Source organism: Schistocerca americana, chromosome 2 (genome assembly GCF_021461395.2).
Source record: "Schistocerca americana isolate TAMUIC-IGC-003095 chromosome 2, iqSchAmer2.1, whole genome shotgun sequence".
Lineage (NCBI taxonomy): Eukaryota > Metazoa > Arthropoda > Insecta > Orthoptera > Acrididae > Schistocerca > Schistocerca americana.
The window spans coordinates 899,249,471-899,268,949 of NC_060120.1; the positions used below are offsets into that span (position 1 = coordinate 899,249,471).

The window sequence follows — 19,479 nt, forward strand, 5'->3', positions numbered from 1 at the left end:
GCTGCGGCTCTGTTTGTTTATTCAAGCTGCTTCCCAGCTGACCTCACGATGCTGAGTCACCTCGCTTTAAGCCTTCATGGAGACTATAAACGTATTGTGGTACCCCAATAGAAAGCAGGTCCTCTCCGCTGTAATCCCTAAATTTTTCGACTATTGTTACTTTTTACATCAAAATACTTTCTTTCTGTCTATTAAGTTGGTACGTTAAATTCATAGCGTTTCTTCACAAGTTTAATAAACACAAAGATAAATAGACTTTAGTCATCAATAATATAGTCTCCTTCATTGTTTACAACAGTCTGCCAAGGCTGGGGTAACTTTTAGATTCCGCGGCTGTAGAAATCATATGGTTTTGAGGTTAAGAACTCATAGAGCTAACTACGTCTACATGGATACTCTCCAAATCACATTTAAGTGCCTGGCAGAAGGTTCATCGAACCATCTTCACAATTTTCTGTTATTCCAATGTCGTACAGCGCGCGGAAAGAATGAACACCTATATCTTTCCGTACGAGCTCTGATTTCCCTTATTTTATCTCGGTGATCGTTCCTCCCTATGTAGGTCGGTGTCAACAAAATATTTTCGCATTCGGAGGAGAAAGTTGGTGATTGGAATTTCGTGAGAAGATTCCGTCGCAACGAAAAACGCCTTTTTTTTAAATGATGTCCAGCCCAAATCCTGTATCATTTCTGTGACACACTCTCCCATATTTCGCGATAATACAAAACGTGCTGCCTCTCTTTGAACTTTTTCAATGTACTCCGTCAGTCCTATCTGGTAAGGATCCCACACCGCGCAGCAGTATTCTAAAAGAGGGCGGACAGGCGTAGTGTAGGCAGTCTCCTTAGTAGATCTGTTACATTTTCTAAGTGTCCTGCCAATAAAACGCAGTCTTTGGTTAGCCTTCCCCACAACATTTTCTATGTGTTCCTTCCAATTTAAGCTGTTCATAATTGTAATATCTAGGTATTTAGTTGAATTTACGGCTTTTGGAGTAGATTGATTTATCGTGTAACTGAAGTTTAACGAGTTTCTTTTAGCACTGATGTGGATGACCTCACACTTTTCATTATTTAGCGTCAACTGCCACTTTTCGCACCATTCAGATATCTTTTCTAATTCGGTTTGCAGTTTGTTTTGGTCTTCTGATGATCTTGTTAGTCGATAAACGACAGCGTCATCTGCAGACGGCTGCTCAGATTGCGTCCAAAATCGTAAATATAGATAAGGAACAGCAAAGGGCCTTTGACACTGCTTTGGGGAGCGTCAGAAATCACTTCCGTTATACCCGATGACTTTCCGTCATGTTCGAAGCGCATTTTCAGCCGGAAAGGAAGTTCCCTGAAAGTTGTTCGACAGAGAGCAGAAAAGATGAAAATCTGAGGGCGTAAGATCTGGTGAATAAGTTGGGTGAGGTATGACTTCCAAACTAATCTCCTGTGTGGTGTTTTTTGTCAGATGGGAGAATGCGCGCGTTATCGTGAAGTAGCATCGCTTCGCTCAGTCTTCCTGGTCGTTGTTCCTGGATTGGTTTTCGTCTGAATTGTTGACGGTAAGTGTCAGCAGTGATAGTTACACCTCAGGGAAGCAATTCGTTGTATGCCACTCCGTCGCTGTTCCACCAAACGCGTAACATTATCTTTCGTCGATGCGCGCAGGTCTTTGTACGGGGTGTTGCTGCCTTGTTTGGGCTCAACCATTCCTTTCTTTTCCCTCTATTAGCATATAAAAACAACATTTCTCGTGACGCTACAGTGTAGGAATGGTCGGTATTGTTCACGAGCCAACTGATGACGAGCAAGCACAGATGCACGTATAGCCACCAGCAGATTTTTGTGATTTTGGCTTAGAGCACGCGGTACCCATACACTCGTTTTTGAAACTTCCACATTGTATAAAAATGTCACACGATCATGGAGTGACCACAATTCATCACATCAGCCAGTTCTCGAGAACAATGACGGGGATCATTGAGGATTAATAAGTTTAAACGATCTTCATCAAACCACGAATGTCTTCCTGAACGTGGAGAGTCACTAATGTCAAAACGATCCTCCTCAAAACGAGAAAAGCCGCGCGGGGTAGCCGCGCCGTCTTAGGCGCCTTGCCACGGTTCGCGCGGCTCCCCCTGTCGGAGGTTCGAGTCCTCCCTCGGGCATGGGTGTGTGTTTGTCGTCCTTAGCGTAAGTTAGTTTGAGTTAAATTAAAATAGTGTGTAAGCTTAGTAACCGTGAGCTTAGGGACAGAAGTTTGGTTCCATAAGACCTTACCAGAGATTTCCAAATTTCAAAACGAGAAAACCATTTTCTTGCAGTTCTCTGTCCAATGGCATTTTCCCCATACACGGCGCAAATGTTTCTGGTTGCCTCCGTTCTACATCTACATCTACATTTATACTCCGCAAGCCACCCAACGGAGTGTGGCGGAGGGCACTTTATGTGCCACTGTCATTACCTCCCTTTCCTGTTCCAGTCGCGTATGGTTCGCGGGAACAACGACTGCCGGAAAGCCTCCGTGCGCGCTCGAATCTCTTTTATTTTACATTCGTGATCTCCTTGGGAGGTATAAGTAGGGGGAAGCAATATATTCGATACCTCATCCAGAAACGCACCCTCTCGAAACCTGGACAGCAAGCTACACCGCTATGCAGAGCGCCTCTCTTGCAGAGTCTGCCACTTGAGTTTGCTAAACATCTCCGTAACGCTATCACGCTTACCAAATAAGCCTGTGACGAAACGCGCCGCTCTTCTTTGGATCTTTATATCCTCTGTCAACCCGACCTGGTACGGATCCCACCCTGATGAGCAATACTCAAGTATATGTCGAACGAGTGTTTTGTAAGCCATCTCCTTTGTTGATGGACTACTTTTTCTAAGGACTCTCCCAATGAATCTCAACCTGGCACCCACCTTACCAACAATTAATTTTATATGATCATTCCACTTCAAATCGTTCCGTACGCATACTCCCAGATATTTTACAGAAGTAACTGCTACCAGTGTTTGTTCCGCTATCATATAATCATACAACAAAGGATCCTTCTTTCTACGTATTCGCAATACATTACATTTGTCTATGTTAAGGGTCAGTTGCCACTCCCTGCACCACGTGCCTATCCACTGCAGATCTTCCAGCATTTTGCTGCAATTTTCTAATGCTGCAACTTCTCTGTATACTACAGTATCATCCGCGAAAAGCCGCTTAGAACTTCCGACACTATCTACCCCGACAGCCCTCTACTGAACTCAAACATAAGCATAATTATGCCGGAAAAGTTCCAATTTCTCTACTTGGTACTCTGTTGACTAGCATCCATAGCTCCACTTACTATCTCCAAATGATGAAATGACTATATGCTAACTCGAATAGCAACAGTGAACTACACATAAAAAATTACAACCGATAAATAGGTCCATAGCAACCGGAATACCAAGATGTAAAACAAAAACGCTACGAACTTATGCAGCAACCCAATACCAACTCAGGAATAAAAAATGCTAACTGAGACTTGTTTCTGTAAATTATACACGTAGACACGTCGTCCATTGAAATATGTTTGCATATAATATCAGCTAGTTCTCAGCATTTGTTGAAGCAGGACTTTTTTATTCTTGGTTGGTAATGATAATATTTGCTAAAAAAATTATGTCAGCGAGCAAATATTAGTCAGGCTCTCAATTGCAGAGCAATGCCTTTCCTGTGTTTCTGTAAGCGTATTAGCGTATTATCACAAAATTAAAAGTGACGTTAATGACATTCTTTGAAACTATAACGAAACCGTGAATGATGTGTCAGCTGTAAAAGGATTCAAAATCTGTAATTGTACATGTCGGCAAGATTTTCTATAGAACAACACACTGCATTGTTAAGGGCTAAAGTAAATGAATGTTGAATCAAACAAGCTAAATATACGCGAAGATGAAAGTTAATATTATCAAAGAGGTTTAATGTTCTCGGGAATGAGGAACTGTAGAAATAAAGTGAATGTGAAATCTTCTCGGTTGTCAGGCCGATTCATATTTCTTCTATACGATCGCAATTATGCTGTAGAAGAGATATTGGTTAAAATTCTTCCTGCTACTATCGGTGGGCGACCGTCTTTGGATAAAAGCGAGACGGGCAGAGTAAGAGGGAGGGGCGGAATGTTTACCAATACTATCATTGTTCCCAGAGGTTGTTTCCTAGACTTTTTTGGATTTTTCGCACACACCGCAGCCGCGTATTCACTTCCTTGATGGCAGGGAGCTACGAAGCCGAAAGCCTATAGCCGTCCTTTCTATTGAAGTTAAATTCGTTCTTAGAATTTTCAGTTGCTTCTCGGAATTTCCTTCTGCATGTTGGTGTCCGTAGCCAGTGCACTTACGTTATTGAAATCAAGTCGAGGCCACTGTTCACGCTATGTTCCCCTACCGCAGATTAGACTTCGTTTTAGCTGAGTGTGGTGTTCGTGTTCCTTAATAGGCTCTTTAGAACTTGATAGATAAACTCGGCAACTAGCAGCAGAACTACCACCCTATTGGATATGACCGGAGACGTTCCAAGTATTATAGCGACAGATCTACCATAGTTCCAGAGAAAACACGAGAATTAATGCAGACAACATAATATCATGCCAAGAATGACACCGAATTCACTCAACGAAATAGTACTACTTACAGAAGTTATAAAAAGGTCTAATGGTATAATTCGAGAAGACTAAGTGGGAGAAATTCGAAACTAATCGAAGCGTGAATGATGTGGACAGACACATTGTCTGTAATCACATCACCTCACAACATTAAGGTAAATTAAAGGAAATTTATGTTCTTTCACCTACATTGACAATTTCCATCGTGAATTGTGAGGTTGTGTCTATATATAATTGTTCGATGAAGACAATTTATGAGGGAAGATGAAATCAATTTATATTCCATTAGGAAAATGGAATGCATTCCACAACTGTGACATAACTTTCAAAACGGCAAAGAGCAGCAGTAAGTCGTCGTTTCCGTTCCAGCTTTACTATAACAGATACAGATTTCGCTGGTAACTAGGCATATATCAATGCAGTATTTTGGAATTGCTGTACATGCTCTGGTACTTCTACACGTGTTGTTCAGGCTCTTCCCACAGCTCATTAAAGACTACTCAGTATTCTACTGACTTGCAAGCCAAACAGTGACATCCAATTACACGTTATCCAAAATTTCATCTACCACGAGAATTCGAACTGGCTACCTTTAGATCAGTCGCACTATCTAGGATTGGTAACTGCGGTTGCGGAGACTGGTGCGGATGTTAGATGGCAATGTTTACCACAAAGAGGAAGACATAATGTAAGTTATTACAACAGAGCGTATAGGTGAAACTTCTATTTCCACAGCCAATAAAAACTTGGTAATATTGTGCCCAACGTATGCAGAATAGAACAGACAGTATTACTGTGTAAATTTAGTTATCTACATTGGGGTCATAAAGTCGTGAAAACGAAAATAAATGTTTCTGTTAATAGCAGTTATACTGCATTCGTTCCATCAGCCACCACAGGATAGCACCACAGGTTATTGCCAATAAAAAAAGAAAGATGCCGATGTAACGAGTACAGGTCACATGACGTCTGCAGTATTGCGCAGTTCTGTTCTTGGTAAGTAGATCGTTTGCCCAAGAACAACGAGTTTTCAATGTAAAACAGGTCTTTATCAGTCGTTTGCACGCGTGTTTTGTAAAAGAATTTCATGGGATATGTCCAGATGCCGCAGTTCCGATCAATTCAACAATAACGATGTTAATCTCCCGTTTCGGGGAATGCGGATCGGTTGCAGACACGGAAAGACTCTGGAGACCGGCCATTTTTATGGTCGTTAAACTGGCTGAGGTGAGAGATGTGACGCTGTGTTCGTCTTCAAAATCTTTGAGGAATCCGTGGGCTCTCGGGAAGGGATGCGGAAGTTAAGATTTCGTGCATATCATGTTCGTAGATTGCAGGAACTGAAGGCGCCGGGGCAAGACAAGTGTCTAGCGTATGGTTTGGTGGGTCGGCCGATTTGAGGGAGAGGACCAAACAGAACCAAACAGCGAGGTCATCGTCCCATCTGATTAAGGAAGGCAAGAAAGTCGGCCGTGGTGTTTCAGAGGAACCAACACGGCATTTGCCTGAAGCGATTTAGGGAAACCACTGAAAACCTAAATCAGGATGGCCGGACGCGGGTTTGAGCCGTTGTCCTCCCGAATACGAGTCCAGTGTGCTAACCAATAGGCCACCTCGCTCTAGCGTGTGATTTCGGTCATTTATTGACATCTGTGGAATAGCAGAACTGGACTGTATTTTATTCACTGATGAAGCGTTGTCACACGTTAATTGATAAGTGAGGAGTCAGAACACAAGAATTTGGGCAACCGAAAATCCACATTCTTTTAATTAAAACGCCTTGCACTATTAGAAAATTGGTGTGTGGTATGCCGTATAGTCTATCCGTGCAGCGAGCACCATTTTGTTTTATATTACAATGAACAGTGTTGAGTCCATGACGTCATTCCACAGTTTATTTCGCTTCTTAAGGCATATAAACTTTATTGCTGGTTGAAGCAGGGCAGCGCCAAATGTCACACATCTATTGAAACAATACATTTCTTAAACTACTTTTTCGGTGATCGAATCATATCCAAAGGATTATGGCCCACGCGTAGTATCGATACGCCTACAGGCTTTTACTTGTGGGGCTGCTTTAAAAAAAACGGTGTATGGAAACAGACCGCACACATTAGTGGAACTAAAGTATAACATAACAAAGGGCCGGCCGCGGTGGCCATGTGGTTCTAGACACTTCAGTCCGGAACCGCGTGACCGTTACGGTCGCAGGTTCGAATGCTGCCCCGGGCATGGATGTGTGTGATGTCCTTAGGTTAGTTAGGTTTAAGTAGTTCTAAGTTCTAGGAGACTGATGACCTCAGATGTTGAGTCCCATAGTGCTCAGAGCCATTTGCACCATAACATAACAAAGGAGATGAACATCAGTACCAAGGCGTTCCGCAAAGTGGCCTGAAACATGGAAAAAGCTTAAAACACGTAATAAAGGCAAGGCCTTCGATCCAGGCTGTATACGAGTCAAGTTCCTCTCAGTGTATGCTGACAAAATACTTACATAGTTAACAATCACATACAACAGCTCGCTCGTCGAAAGATCCATATCTAAGCACTTGAAAGTTGCTCAAGTCACACCAATACCGAAGAAAGGAAATGTGAGTAATCAACTGAATTACAGACCCATGTCACTAACGTCGACTTGCAGTAGGGTTCTGGAACATATACTGTGTTCAGACATTATGAATTACTACGAAGGAAACGATTTATTGACAAACAGTCAACACAGATTCAGAAAATATCGTTCCATGGAAACAGAACTAGCTCTTTACTCTCGCGGAATAGTGTCTGCTATCGACAGAGGATGTCAAGTTGATTCCATACTTTCAGGTTTGCAGAACGCTTTGGATACCGTTCCTCACAAGCGACATCTAATCAAATTGTCTGGATATGGACTACTCAGCTGTGCTACTGGATTCTTGATTCCCTCTCAGAAAGATCACAGTTCATAGTAACTGAGGGAAAGTCATCGAGTAAAGGAGAAGTAATATCTGCCGTTCCGTAAGAAAGTGTTACAGGCCCTCTGCTGTTCCTGCTGCACATAAACGATTTAGGTAACAGTAAGAGCAGTTCTCTTAGACTGTTTGCAGACGATGCTATCATTTACCGTCTTGAAAATTTATCACATGATCAAAACCATTGCAGAATGATTTAGACAAGATATCTGTATGTTGCGAAAAGTGGCAGTTCACTCTAAATAATGAAGTGAAATCCGTTAAATTTCGGTTACACGGTAAACCACACAAATTTAAAGGCTGTAAATTCAACTAAATACTTAGAGATTACAATTACGAATAACTTAAATTAGAACGATCACGTAGATAACGTTGTTGGGAAAGCAAGACGAAGATTGCAATTTATTTGAAGAACACATAGAAAATGAAACAGGGCTATTAAAGAGACTTATTATACTACGCTTTTCTGCCGCCTTCGTAGTGCTGCTATGGATGTGGGATTCGCGTCATGTAAGACTGATGAAGGACATCGAAAAAGTTCAATGAACGGTGACTCGTTTCGTATTATTGCGAAATAGGGGAGAGCGTGCAACGAATATGCTAAATCTAACTGTGATGGCAAACATTAACCAAAGGTGTTTCTCGTTGCGGTAGAATCTTCTCATGAAATTTCATTCATCAATTCCCTCCTCCGAGTGCGAAAGTATTTTTTTGGCACTCACCTCCATAGAGAGAAATGATCATCAAACTAACATAAGAGAAGTCAGAGCTCGTACTCAAAGATTTAAGTTTTAGTTGTTCCCGTGCGCCGTTAGAGAGTGGAACAGTAGAGAAACCTCTGCCAGGCACTTAATTGTAAATTGCTGAGTTATGATGTAGAAAACGAACTCATGCATGCGTTACTGAATGGAGCAAATATTTTGAGCATATGTTGTAAATACTGTATAAGAGGTTATGAAATAAAATGCACATAATGAACACACACACACACACACACACATACACACACACACACACACACACACACACACACACACAAGCATGCACACGCCCACATCGCGCGGGTGTGAAGCGAAATTCGCGCACTCTGGCTTCGCAGCTCGACTCCTCACGTGCCAGCGATAAAAAAATGTCTGTCACAAATTTCGTCCGGCGAGTACATCCAACAGAAAAAGGAGGTTACAGAGTGACAATCTGACGACACTGTTACCACATGTATGGTACATATCTCTGTCAGCATATGTGAGTACTGAGGTGCAGTTGGTACAGTGGATAGAGTTTCGGATTAATAGGCAGGAGGTCGATGATTCGAACCTGGCTTGAGGCATATGTTTTTTATTTGATAAATGTAGTCTAGGTGGTACGGTACATGGCATCTTAATCATCAACAGCGATTGCAGCGGGTCCTCTAGGAGACATTTGCACTTACGTACTACAATCGTAGAAATGATGATTGGTCAGCTTTGAAAGAAGCCCTTTCCACGTCATGGGGGTGAATTTATTCGCACCACTTCATCCACTAGATGCGAAACCTGTTTTCATCGTACCCTCCTCTAATGGTCCCATAGATTAGTACCAACTATTACTCTTGCCTCATTCAGGTCCATTACGTTTCGTTAGGGCCTTACGTTACCAGTAGGACTAGCAACGTGCTTTGCGAATAATGTCCAAACTCTGTTACTAGTTGTATGCGTTATCACCACTAATTATGCCTTTCAACACTGAGTCTGGTATCTGCATGCTGTTTAGTGCGTATCGCAACGCATTATTGTTATTATTATTATTCCATCGATGGGATTGTGGGAACTTCACGTCTGTCACAGGGAAACACAGTAATTCGAAACCGAACATTTCACAATTAGCTGTGTCGGTATGAATCATGCAGAACAATATCTGTCAGAGGGGTAACAGGTGGAACAGCGTGCAGGGCTGACGGCGTGTTTATACTGAATGCGCTGTGCACCAGACAGGGACTAGTTGCGAGTGGAGTAATGCGCCCACGACAGGCTCCAATGTACATGCGTACACGTATCGAATTTTCTCATTGTAAACCTCTAAACCAACGTGGAAAACGCATGGCATACACAAACGATGAATATGTGCATATCCTTCTGGTCCTTGGTACATCTGATAACCGGGCTGGTGTTGCCGCTTGTGAATATGCTACTAGATATCCTCGTCGACGCCATCCAGAAAAAAAAAATGTATTTCTTCATCTGGAGCTGCGCCTTCGGGAGTCAGGTTCCCTCCTTCCACCATCGCGTGACAGAGGTCGTCCACGGACTCGCCCTACTCCAGCTACTGAGGAAGCTTTTCTGGAGGTCATACACCAAGAACCTCAGCGAAGTACACATAGCGTAGCAAGGCAGCTGCGTGTCTCGCAAAGCACGGTCGTTAACGTGCTGAACGAGCATGGGCTGCATCCCTATCATTATGCTTTCACGAAACACCTGCATCCTGCAGATCGCCAGCAGCGGACGCAATTCTGTGAATAGTTCCAACAACAACAGGAATCCAACGCTGACTTCCTGAACACCGTAATATGGTCAGATGAAGCAGCATTCACTCTTCAATATGCACAATGAACACCATTGGTGTGAGGTTAACCTGCACGTTGCCCGCGACTATGGATATCAAGTTTACTTTGATTACAATGTCTGGGCCGCAATACTGGGCGACAGGTGTTTGAGCCCCTACATGTTGCCTGACCGACTGACTGTACGAAGGTATGCATTCTTCTCCAACTACATGCCTGATGCGCTGGAAGATGTTCCACTACATGTTAAGCAGACGATATGGTTCCACCATGATGGTATACCTCCACACTCTGGAATTAATGTGCGACAGTATTTGGACAGAACATTTCCAGGGAAATGGGTCGGTTGTGGCGGTCCAGTTGCATGGCCAACGCGTTCACCTGAACTAAATCCCCTGGGTTTCTTCCTGTGGGGACACGTGAAGGAGCAAATCCCCTGGATTTCTTCCTTTGGGGACACCTGAAGGAGCACGTGTACTATACTGCGCCGACGCATATGGAGCAATTGGTAGCGCTTGTTCTTGCTTCTCTTGCTACTGTGGACGCAGCTTTGCTGCGAAGGGCCCAGAGCCATATGATCCGGCGCGTTGTGCAATGTTTACACGTGCAGAGAGGTCGCTTTGAGCATCTGCTGTTCTGAGGACAACCATTCTGTTGTGAAGGTCATTCGGCCATTAATACGGACATTATTATGGTCACTGGTTGCTAGTGTGCGATATTAGAGCGATCATATTACATGTAGTATAAATGACAGGTAGATGTTGTGTTATTGTACTGTGCTATTATCTTTTGCATCTCGAAATTCATATTTTTTTTTTTTTGGAGTTATTCTGTCCTATGACAGGTCATTTGTTTCAACTGTCTATTTCTTATTTGTCTAACCACGTATTTGTTATATTCAGAGATACAAAATGTTGTAAATTTAGGATACATGTGACCTAAGAAACGGTGTATATTACATTATGAAATGTCAGACTGAAATTAGTAAATAACAAAAATCCGTCCCACCCCAGGATTGAACCCTCGACCTCCTGCATTCTAACCCAAAACTCTATCCAATCCACAGCACGACTAATGTGTGCTGTCAGAGGTAGTTACCATACATATGATTTCCGCTCTTTTATGTCCTTTTTGTGCCAGATGTACTCGCGGACGAAATTTCATGGCAGACATTTTTTTATCGCTGGCATGTGAGGAGTCGCGCTGCGAAGCCCGAGTGCGCGAATTTCGCTTCACCCTGTATACTGGGTGTCTCTTCTAAGAGTGTCAGGCGTATTCCCGCTGGCTTTCTGGGCAGATATTTGCAGTTTCGTTCTTCCAGTGTATAGCTGGAGCTAGCCCAAGCAAACAGTACTCATCTCGACTCTCATTTTACGTCCGGTGTCAACGTAAAACAACGGTTTGTTTCCATTTACAAACAAAGCTATTTTAAAAATGGAATTTACGTGTCCATTCAGTAGAGCGGGCCAAAATTAGTGTAGTTCGAGTTTCGATTTAGAGATTTATATTACCAGTAACAGTAAAACACAGTAAAATCTTTGTTCGCCATTGTTCGCTGCCCGACTTAAACCCTCTTGTGAATGGCCTTGGTCTGCGCTGTCTGCTACAGCCATGCATCTGCCCTAATCAAGTCGCTACTTGAGTAGTGGTCATTCTCCGTGGTTTGCAGTCCCTGATAATAAATTTTGCTATACCAGATATCACTCTAGACTAATTTAGAGTCTCTCTATCGAATGGGCACATAAAAGTCCGCTTTAAAAATCATTTTTCGTTTATAGCTGGGAATGCTTTGCGTAGACAAGGCTGCATATCAAGGCTGCATTTAGACAACTATGGCCCTCAATCTGATAAATTTTGTGCGGGTAGTAGTGCTCCACTCAGTCCATTTAGCTGGTACCCACGTCGCCCACTGCGCAACGAAATTTGAACTTGCAGCTGAGGCCGCGCGAACCGTTGCCCATGCAGCAGGTGGGGCTGCATGCAGGTCTTTTGTGCTTTTTTTGTTTAAGATACAGCCGTGATCACTTTTTGAAATTATAACGCACGAAATAAAAGGACATGGATGTGTGTGATGTCCTTAGGTTAGTTAGGCTTAAGTAGTTCTAAGTTCTAGGGGGCTGATGACCTCGGAAGTTAAGTCTCATAGTGCTCAGAGCCATTTGAACAATTTTTTTAAATAAAAAAATGAGACATTAATTTTTAAGAAGAATAAAGGGAGATAGGAAAGATTAGTGCTGGAGATAGTTGTCTGAGACGACGTTGCTCAAGAAGCTGTTCTCGGAATGTGTCCTCGAGCCGAACGTCCCCAGAAAGCACGTCCCATTGTTAGTTAAGTGCGCGAAGTAATTCACGTCTCAGTTCTCACGAGTCAATTCATCTTTCGCATAACTGTTCTAATTTCTACGTTTTGGTATTGTTTTATACTGCGTATGTGTTGATTAGCTATATTACTTGTGTTGCAGTAATGTAGTCTAATTCAGTAAAAGCTTTCTACGAAATTTCCCTACATATGAAATACTGAATATTCTTTTTCAAAAACTTTCTCCCCGTGTAACGTTTCCTTAAAATATTGTATTCAGCTGCTGAGCAGTACTGAGTGTTGGTTCGCCATTTATTGCGCTTGTGAACAGTGTTGTGAATCAAAACCATATTATTAGTGAAATGCTGAATTTGAAACAAAGAAGGTGAATCCAATTAAATTCCAGAAGAAACTAACTGTGTACTCAATGAAAAATATTTAACTGAAACTCAATACTGAAGTACGTTATGAAAGTTACGTAACATGAAGTGCACTGTCTGACTTGAAATATGCACAAAATAAAACACTGCTCAACTCTGAAGAAAATAATTGTTTAAGAGTACCTCTGCTGTTCACTATAGATCAGTCTGCTTATTTAGCGCAACAACTGAAAATTCTGTTTATGCACTGTTTGCTCACGAGAATGCAGAGTGATCTGCCCTGAAAAAAAAAGGAACTTACCTCTTGCCAAACACGCAATTCTTTGTCTGGTGTTCTTTTGTTCTCGAGAGCAAATAGAAACCAGCAAATGCAGCAGCTAAAAAAATAATCTATTCTCTAAATTTTTCTTTGCTTGTCAGAAAAAATGTGTGGCTGCGTATGGTGAAAGATGCCACGTACACATGACAAAACATTTAAAACTTTACTGAGAACGATGGAGGAGGATTTTACTTTAGAGAAAACCATGCTTGAAAAATTAACTCTGATTATTGTTAAAGAGTGTACAACATAAGAAGACTCTAACAAAATTCACCCATTACACAAATTAAAGACATTTAAAGCAATTACGTAATTTGTGAAATAATGAAAACAAAGAGATAAAATTAACACAAATTACAAAAATTATTAGTTACCTAAGTGACAAAGGTTTTCTTCAATTAATAGTTCTGAAAAACAAACATTTCATTCTTATGTGAGCATTGGTTACCTTGAAAAATTCCTCCAAAAATCTTCTCCATCAATAAAATCAATAAAATAGGTTTACAAACGAGTTTTCATCTCCTTAAGAAAGTGTTCCATAAAATTTCAGATTCTCGAACATCAAATCTCGTTCTCTAAGAACTCAGTTGTTCCCTACTAAGGGTCAAATAAGAATGCTCCAGTGCTGCAAAACTGAATGCCAAACAATCGCACCACAGATTATCTTAAACACAGAGTCAAGGATCCGATTCACTACTCGTGCAGCGCGCTCATGCGTTTTTGTCCCAGTACATACGGAAACCTTACAAGAGGTTTAACGTGGCACCTGGTACAATAACCGGCAGCGATCTATCCTACTTAATCTATAGACAGGTTTCTATTCTCCTTTATCTATGTGTTACTATTTCTGCATTTAGTGTCGTTCGTTGTATGCGATATTATTTTTGTCTCGTCATTATCAAAAAATGGCTCTGAGCACTATGGGACTTAACATCTATGGTCATCAGTCCCCTAGAACTTAGAACTACTTAATCCTAACTAACCTAAGGACAGCACACAACACCCAGTCGAGGCAGAGAAAATCCCTGACCCCGCCGGGAATCGAACCCGGGAACCCGGGCGCGGGAAGCGAGAACGCTACCGCACGACCTCGTCAATATCCACTGAATAGTCAAAGGAACTGGTACACCTGCCTAATATCGTGTAGGGCTCCCGCGAGCACGCAGAAGTGCCACAAAACGACGTGATATGGACTAATGTCTGAAGTAGTGTTGGAGGAAATTCACACCATGAATCCTGCAGGGTTGTTCATAAATCCCTAAGAGTACGAGAAGGTGCAGATCTCTTCTGAACAGCACGTTGCAAGGCAACCCAAGGTATGTTCAATAATATTGATGTCTGGGGAGTTTGATCACCAGCAGAAGTGTTTAAACTCATAACAGTATTCTTGGAGCAACTCTGTAGCAATTCTGGACGTGTGTGGTGTCGCATTGTCCTGCTGGAATTGCCCAAGTCCGTCGGAATGCGCAATGGACATGAATGAATGCAGGTGATCAGACAGGATGCTTACGTACGTGTCACCTGTCAGAGTCGTATCTAGACGTATCAGGGGTCCCATATAACACCAGCTGCACATGCCCCACACCAATACAGAGTCTCCACCAACTTAAACAGTCTACTGCTGACATGCAGGGTGCATGGATTCGTGAGGTAGTCTCCATACCCCTACACATCCATCCTCTCGATACAATTTGAAACGAGACTCTTGCGGCTAGGCAACATATTTGCAGTCATCAACAGTAGATTTGTCGGTGTTGACGGACGCAGGGCAGGCGTAAGGCTTTGTGTCGTCCAGTCATCAAGGTTATACGAATGGGCCTTTGGTTCCAAAAGCCCACATCAATGATGTTTCGTTGAATGGTTTACAAGCTGACAGTTGTTGATGGCCCAGCATTGAAATATGCTGCAGTTTGTGGAAGGGTTGCACTTCTGTCACGTGGAACGATTCTCTTCAGTCGTCGTTGGTCCCGTTCTTGCAGGAACTTTTTCCGGCCGCAGCGATGTTGGATCCCTGATATTCACGGCACACACGTGAAGTGGCCATACGGGAAAAACCCCACTTCATCGCTACCTCGGAGATACTGTGTCAGCGGTCTAAGGCGCTGCAGTCATGGACTGTGCGGCTGGTCATTGTCATTCTCCTTGTAATTCCTTTTCTGCTTCTTTTCCTTTCTTTTAGATTTTGGATAACTCAAATACTGGATTGGACAACTTGTCCACCTCATCGCCTCATCAATATTTATTCCACCATACTTTCTTGTTTTCAGCAAGAAGACTGTTATCATCCATGGAAAAGGTATAGAAATGTATTGGCTTTGAGCACTATGGGACTTAACTTCTGAGGTCGTAAGTCCCCTAGAACTTAGAACTACGTAAATCTAACTAACCTAAGGACATCACACACATCCATGCCCGAGGCAGGATTAAAACCTGCGACCGTAGCGGTCGCGCGGTTCCAGACTGTAGCGCGTAGAACCTCTCGGCCACCCCGGCCGACTAGAAATGTATTCCCCACACACTTTTACTCTGGGGTTAAATTTTTCTGTAGCGCCATTACTACTCGATATGAGAGCTAAATAATAGTGCTATACAACACGTCTCAAAGTCTTCTTAATATGTGATTGCCACCGGCCGGAGTGGACGAGCGGTTCTAGGCGCTTCAGTCTGGAACCGCGCGACCGCTACTGTCGCAGGTTCGAATCCTGCCTCGGGCATGGATGTGTGTGATGTCCTTAAGTTAGTTAGGTTTAAGTAGTTCTAAGTTCTAGGGGACCGATGACCTCAGATGTTGAGTCCCATAGTGCTCAGGGCCATTTGAACCATCTTGAAACTCACTTAAATCTTGATAACCTGTAGCAGCAATAGCAGATCTAACAATTGGCGAGACACTTGTTGTCTCATGCAGCCGTTGCCGACCGCAGCGCCGTATTCTACCTGTTTACATATATCTGTATTTGAATACCAGTTTCTTTGGCGCTGCAGCGTATTTGTGCTAATTAGCTAGATTACTTGTGTTGCGTTTTTTCTGTGTAAATGTACTTCGTTAAATGTTTTACGTGGTGCAGTGATCGCCCACGACCTATCATACTCAATAGATTAACAGAGACTGGGCATCGCATGAAACATGAGATCAGCAATACTTGCTTGGACCGATTCCATCTACACATTACAAATACGAAATTGAAAATATCTGGCATTACGCCAGAGAAAAGACACCTGACAACTCGCGGGAGAGACACTGTGTGTAAAATTTTCAATAGAGAATTAAAATGTACAAGAAGCGTTTCATACGACCGTGGCGGGCGTTTGATATGGCCACGCATCGGACTTTGGGAGGCGCATCACGTCTGTCCTTCCAAGTACGCCGCCTCATTCGGCCAGCGCGGCAACGGTCCTGCGCGCATCGCTACGGGGTCAATGCTAGCCGCCGGCTATAAAACCGCCCGCGGTGTCCGGAGCTGTTATCAGTCGCCAGCCGAACCCCCTCTGACAGCGACATGCAGCATCTCTTGGTGGTGACGGCTCTCGCCCTGCTGGCAGGTGGCGCTTCCGCTCGGCCAGAGCCGGAAGCCCCCTACCCGGCTTCCGGCTGGCGTCCCGAGGGCCGGCAGTTCTTCCTGCCCGCGTCGTCGCGCACCGCCGGGCTGTACGCGCCGCCGCCCCAGCAGTACGGCCCGCCGGCCACGACCACCGAGGCCGCCGAGACGACGACCACGGAGGCGGCCACGACCACGACCACGGAGGCGGCCGACGCGGACTCGGGCGCGGCCGGCGCGCGGTCGCAGGCGCAGCGCGAGCCGCTGGAGGACTCGGAGGCGGGCGTCTACTTCGTGCTGCTGCCCGACGGCCGGCTGCAGCGCATCGCCTACGCGCACGGCCCCGCGCCCGCCACCTTCTCGCTGCTGCCCGAGCGCCTCACGCTGCCCGGCGCCGCCCCCGTGCCAGTCGACCCGGGCTACCTGGCACGCTTCCACTACCAGGACCTGCTGCCCCAGGGGGCGCCCGTCTTCGCCTACCAGCAGGCCGGGCTCACGCGCATCGCCTGAAGCGCTCCGCGAAACTGCGTGGCACGTCTGTCTAAGGCTGTGAATCAATTCTTAGGTCAATTTTGGTAAACATTTTTGGAATGCAGTGATCAATAAATTGTTATATTTAGATTAAAGTTCAGTCTTGATCACGTTATGTCATTAAAACAGACATAACGTGATCAAGACTGAACTTTAATCTAAATATAATTCTTAGGTCTCCAGGTTCACCTTCGATTCACCAAAGAAACAACACAGAATGCTTCTCTCTTAGATGATAAGAATTTCATGATCATGTATATTTACTGTATGTATTAGCAATAAATGCTACTTTAGAGCCGTTCTTTGTACATAATTCCTTCTTACTCAACATTTTAAATAAATCTTTACATTCGTGAATCATCTAAATATTTCTTTCATTTACCTAGTTACATTAGTACTCACATCCTCCGTCCGTGGAAGCCAACGGGTCATCGAGTTTGCTTACCTTTCACACGGTTTCAAAGTTGCCTGTCGCAATGACATCTTTCAGAAATATTCATGTAAAAGACGTGAAGTTTGTTGTTGTGGTCTTGAGTCATGAGACTGGTTTGATGCAGCTCTCCATGCTACTCCCTCCTGTGCAAGCTTCTTCATCTCCCAGTACCTACTGCAGCCTACACTCTCCTGAATCTGCTTACTGTATTCATCTCTTGGTCTCCCTCTACGATTTTTACCCTCCACGCTGCCCTCCAGTACTAAATTGGTGATCTCTTGATGCCTCAGAACATGTCCTACCAACCGGTCCCTTCTTCTAGTCAAGTTGTGCCACAAACTTCTCTTCTCCCCAATTCTATTCAATACCTCCTCATTAGTTACGTGATCTACCCATCTAACCTTCAGCATTCTTCTGTAGCACCACATTTCGAAAGCTTCTATTCTCTTCTTGTCCAAACTATTTATCGTCCATGTTTCACTTCTATACATGGCAACACTCCATACAAATACTTTCAGAAACGACTTCCTGACACTTAAATCGATACTCGATGTTAACAAATTTCTCTTCTTCAGAAACGCTTTTCTTGCCATTGCCAGTCTACATTTTATATCCTCTCTACTTCGACCATCATCAGTTATTTTTCTCCCCAAATAGCAAAATTCCTTTACTACCTTAAGTGTCTCATTTCCTAATCTAATTCCCTCAGCATCACCCGTCTTAATTCGACTACATTCCATTATCCTTGTTTTGCTTTTGTTGATGTTCATCTTATATCCTCCTTTCAAGACACTGTCCTTTCCGTTCAACTGCTCTTCCAAGTCATTTGTCTCTGCCAGAATTACAATGTCATCGGCGAACCTCAAAGTTTTTATTTCTTCCCCGTGGATTTTAATACCTACACCGAACTCTTCCTTTGTTTCCTTTATTCGTTGCTCAATATACAGGTTGAATAACATCGGGGGTAGGCTACAACCCTTTCTCACTCCGTTCCCAATCACTGCTTCCCTTTCATAGCCATCGACTCTTATAACTGCCATCTGGTTTGTGTACAAATTGTAAATAGCCTTTCGCTCCCTGTATTTTACCCCTGCCACCTTCAGAATTTGAAAGAGAGTATTCCAGTCGACAGTGTCAAAAGCTTTCTCTAAGTCTACAAATGCTAGAAACGTATGTTTACCTTTCCTCAATCTTTCTACTAAGATAAGTCGTAGGGTCAGTATTGCCTCACGTGTTCCAACATTTCTACGGAATCCAAACTGATCTTCCCCGAGGTCGGCCTCTACTAGTTTTTCCATTCGTCTGCAAAGAATTCGTGTTAGTATTTTGCAGCTGTGACTTATTAAACCGATAGTTCGCTGATTTGTTGTTTGTATGAAATCAGAATGTTCGGTATAGAAGTGCCAGGTGTAGCCCCTCTTTTCCTTTGTGTTTTTGTGGTTGGTTTGGATTGGATTATTTGGGGGAGGAGACCAGACAGCGAGATCATCGGTCTCATCGGATTAGGGAAGGACGGGGAAGAAAGCCGGCCGTGCCCTTTCAAATGAACCATCCCGGCATTTGCCTGGAGCGATTTAGGGAAATCACGGAAAACCTAAATCAGGATGGCCGGACGCGGGAATGAACCGTCGTCCTCCCGAATGCGAGTCCAGTGTGCTAGCCACTGCGCCACCTCGCTCGATTTTTGTGATTATGTCTATAACTCTGGGACACTTTTGAGATGAGATTACTGTGCGGCACACGAAAAATAACAGAAACTAAAGCCTTCAAAGCTATCAAAACACGCTCACTGGTACCATGGCAAGCAAAACAACCAGCGTCTGACTAGCAGTTCATTCTGTAATGCAGTGATCTCATGATGAACTAAAG

At 43.6% G+C, this 19,479-nt stretch overlaps 1 protein-coding gene across 1 annotated transcript in view; it reads left to right on the top strand.

Moving 5' to 3' along the window:
- Positions 1-17,500, top strand: part of LOC124594532 (potassium/sodium hyperpolarization-activated cyclic nucleotide-gated channel 4-like) — a 57,194-nt gene extending 39,694 nt beyond the window's left edge. Inside the window, exons 3-5 of the mRNA XM_047132905.1 lie at positions 16,569-16,805; positions 16,854-17,211; positions 17,353-17,500. Coding sequence (XP_046988861.1) covers positions 16,569-16,805; positions 16,854-17,156 — 540 coding nt within the window. The 3' untranslated portion in view covers positions 17,157-17,211; positions 17,353-17,500. The remainder of the gene's footprint in view (positions 1-16,568; positions 16,806-16,853; positions 17,212-17,352) is intronic.
- The last annotated feature ends 1,979 nt before the right edge of the window (positions 17,501-19,479 follow it).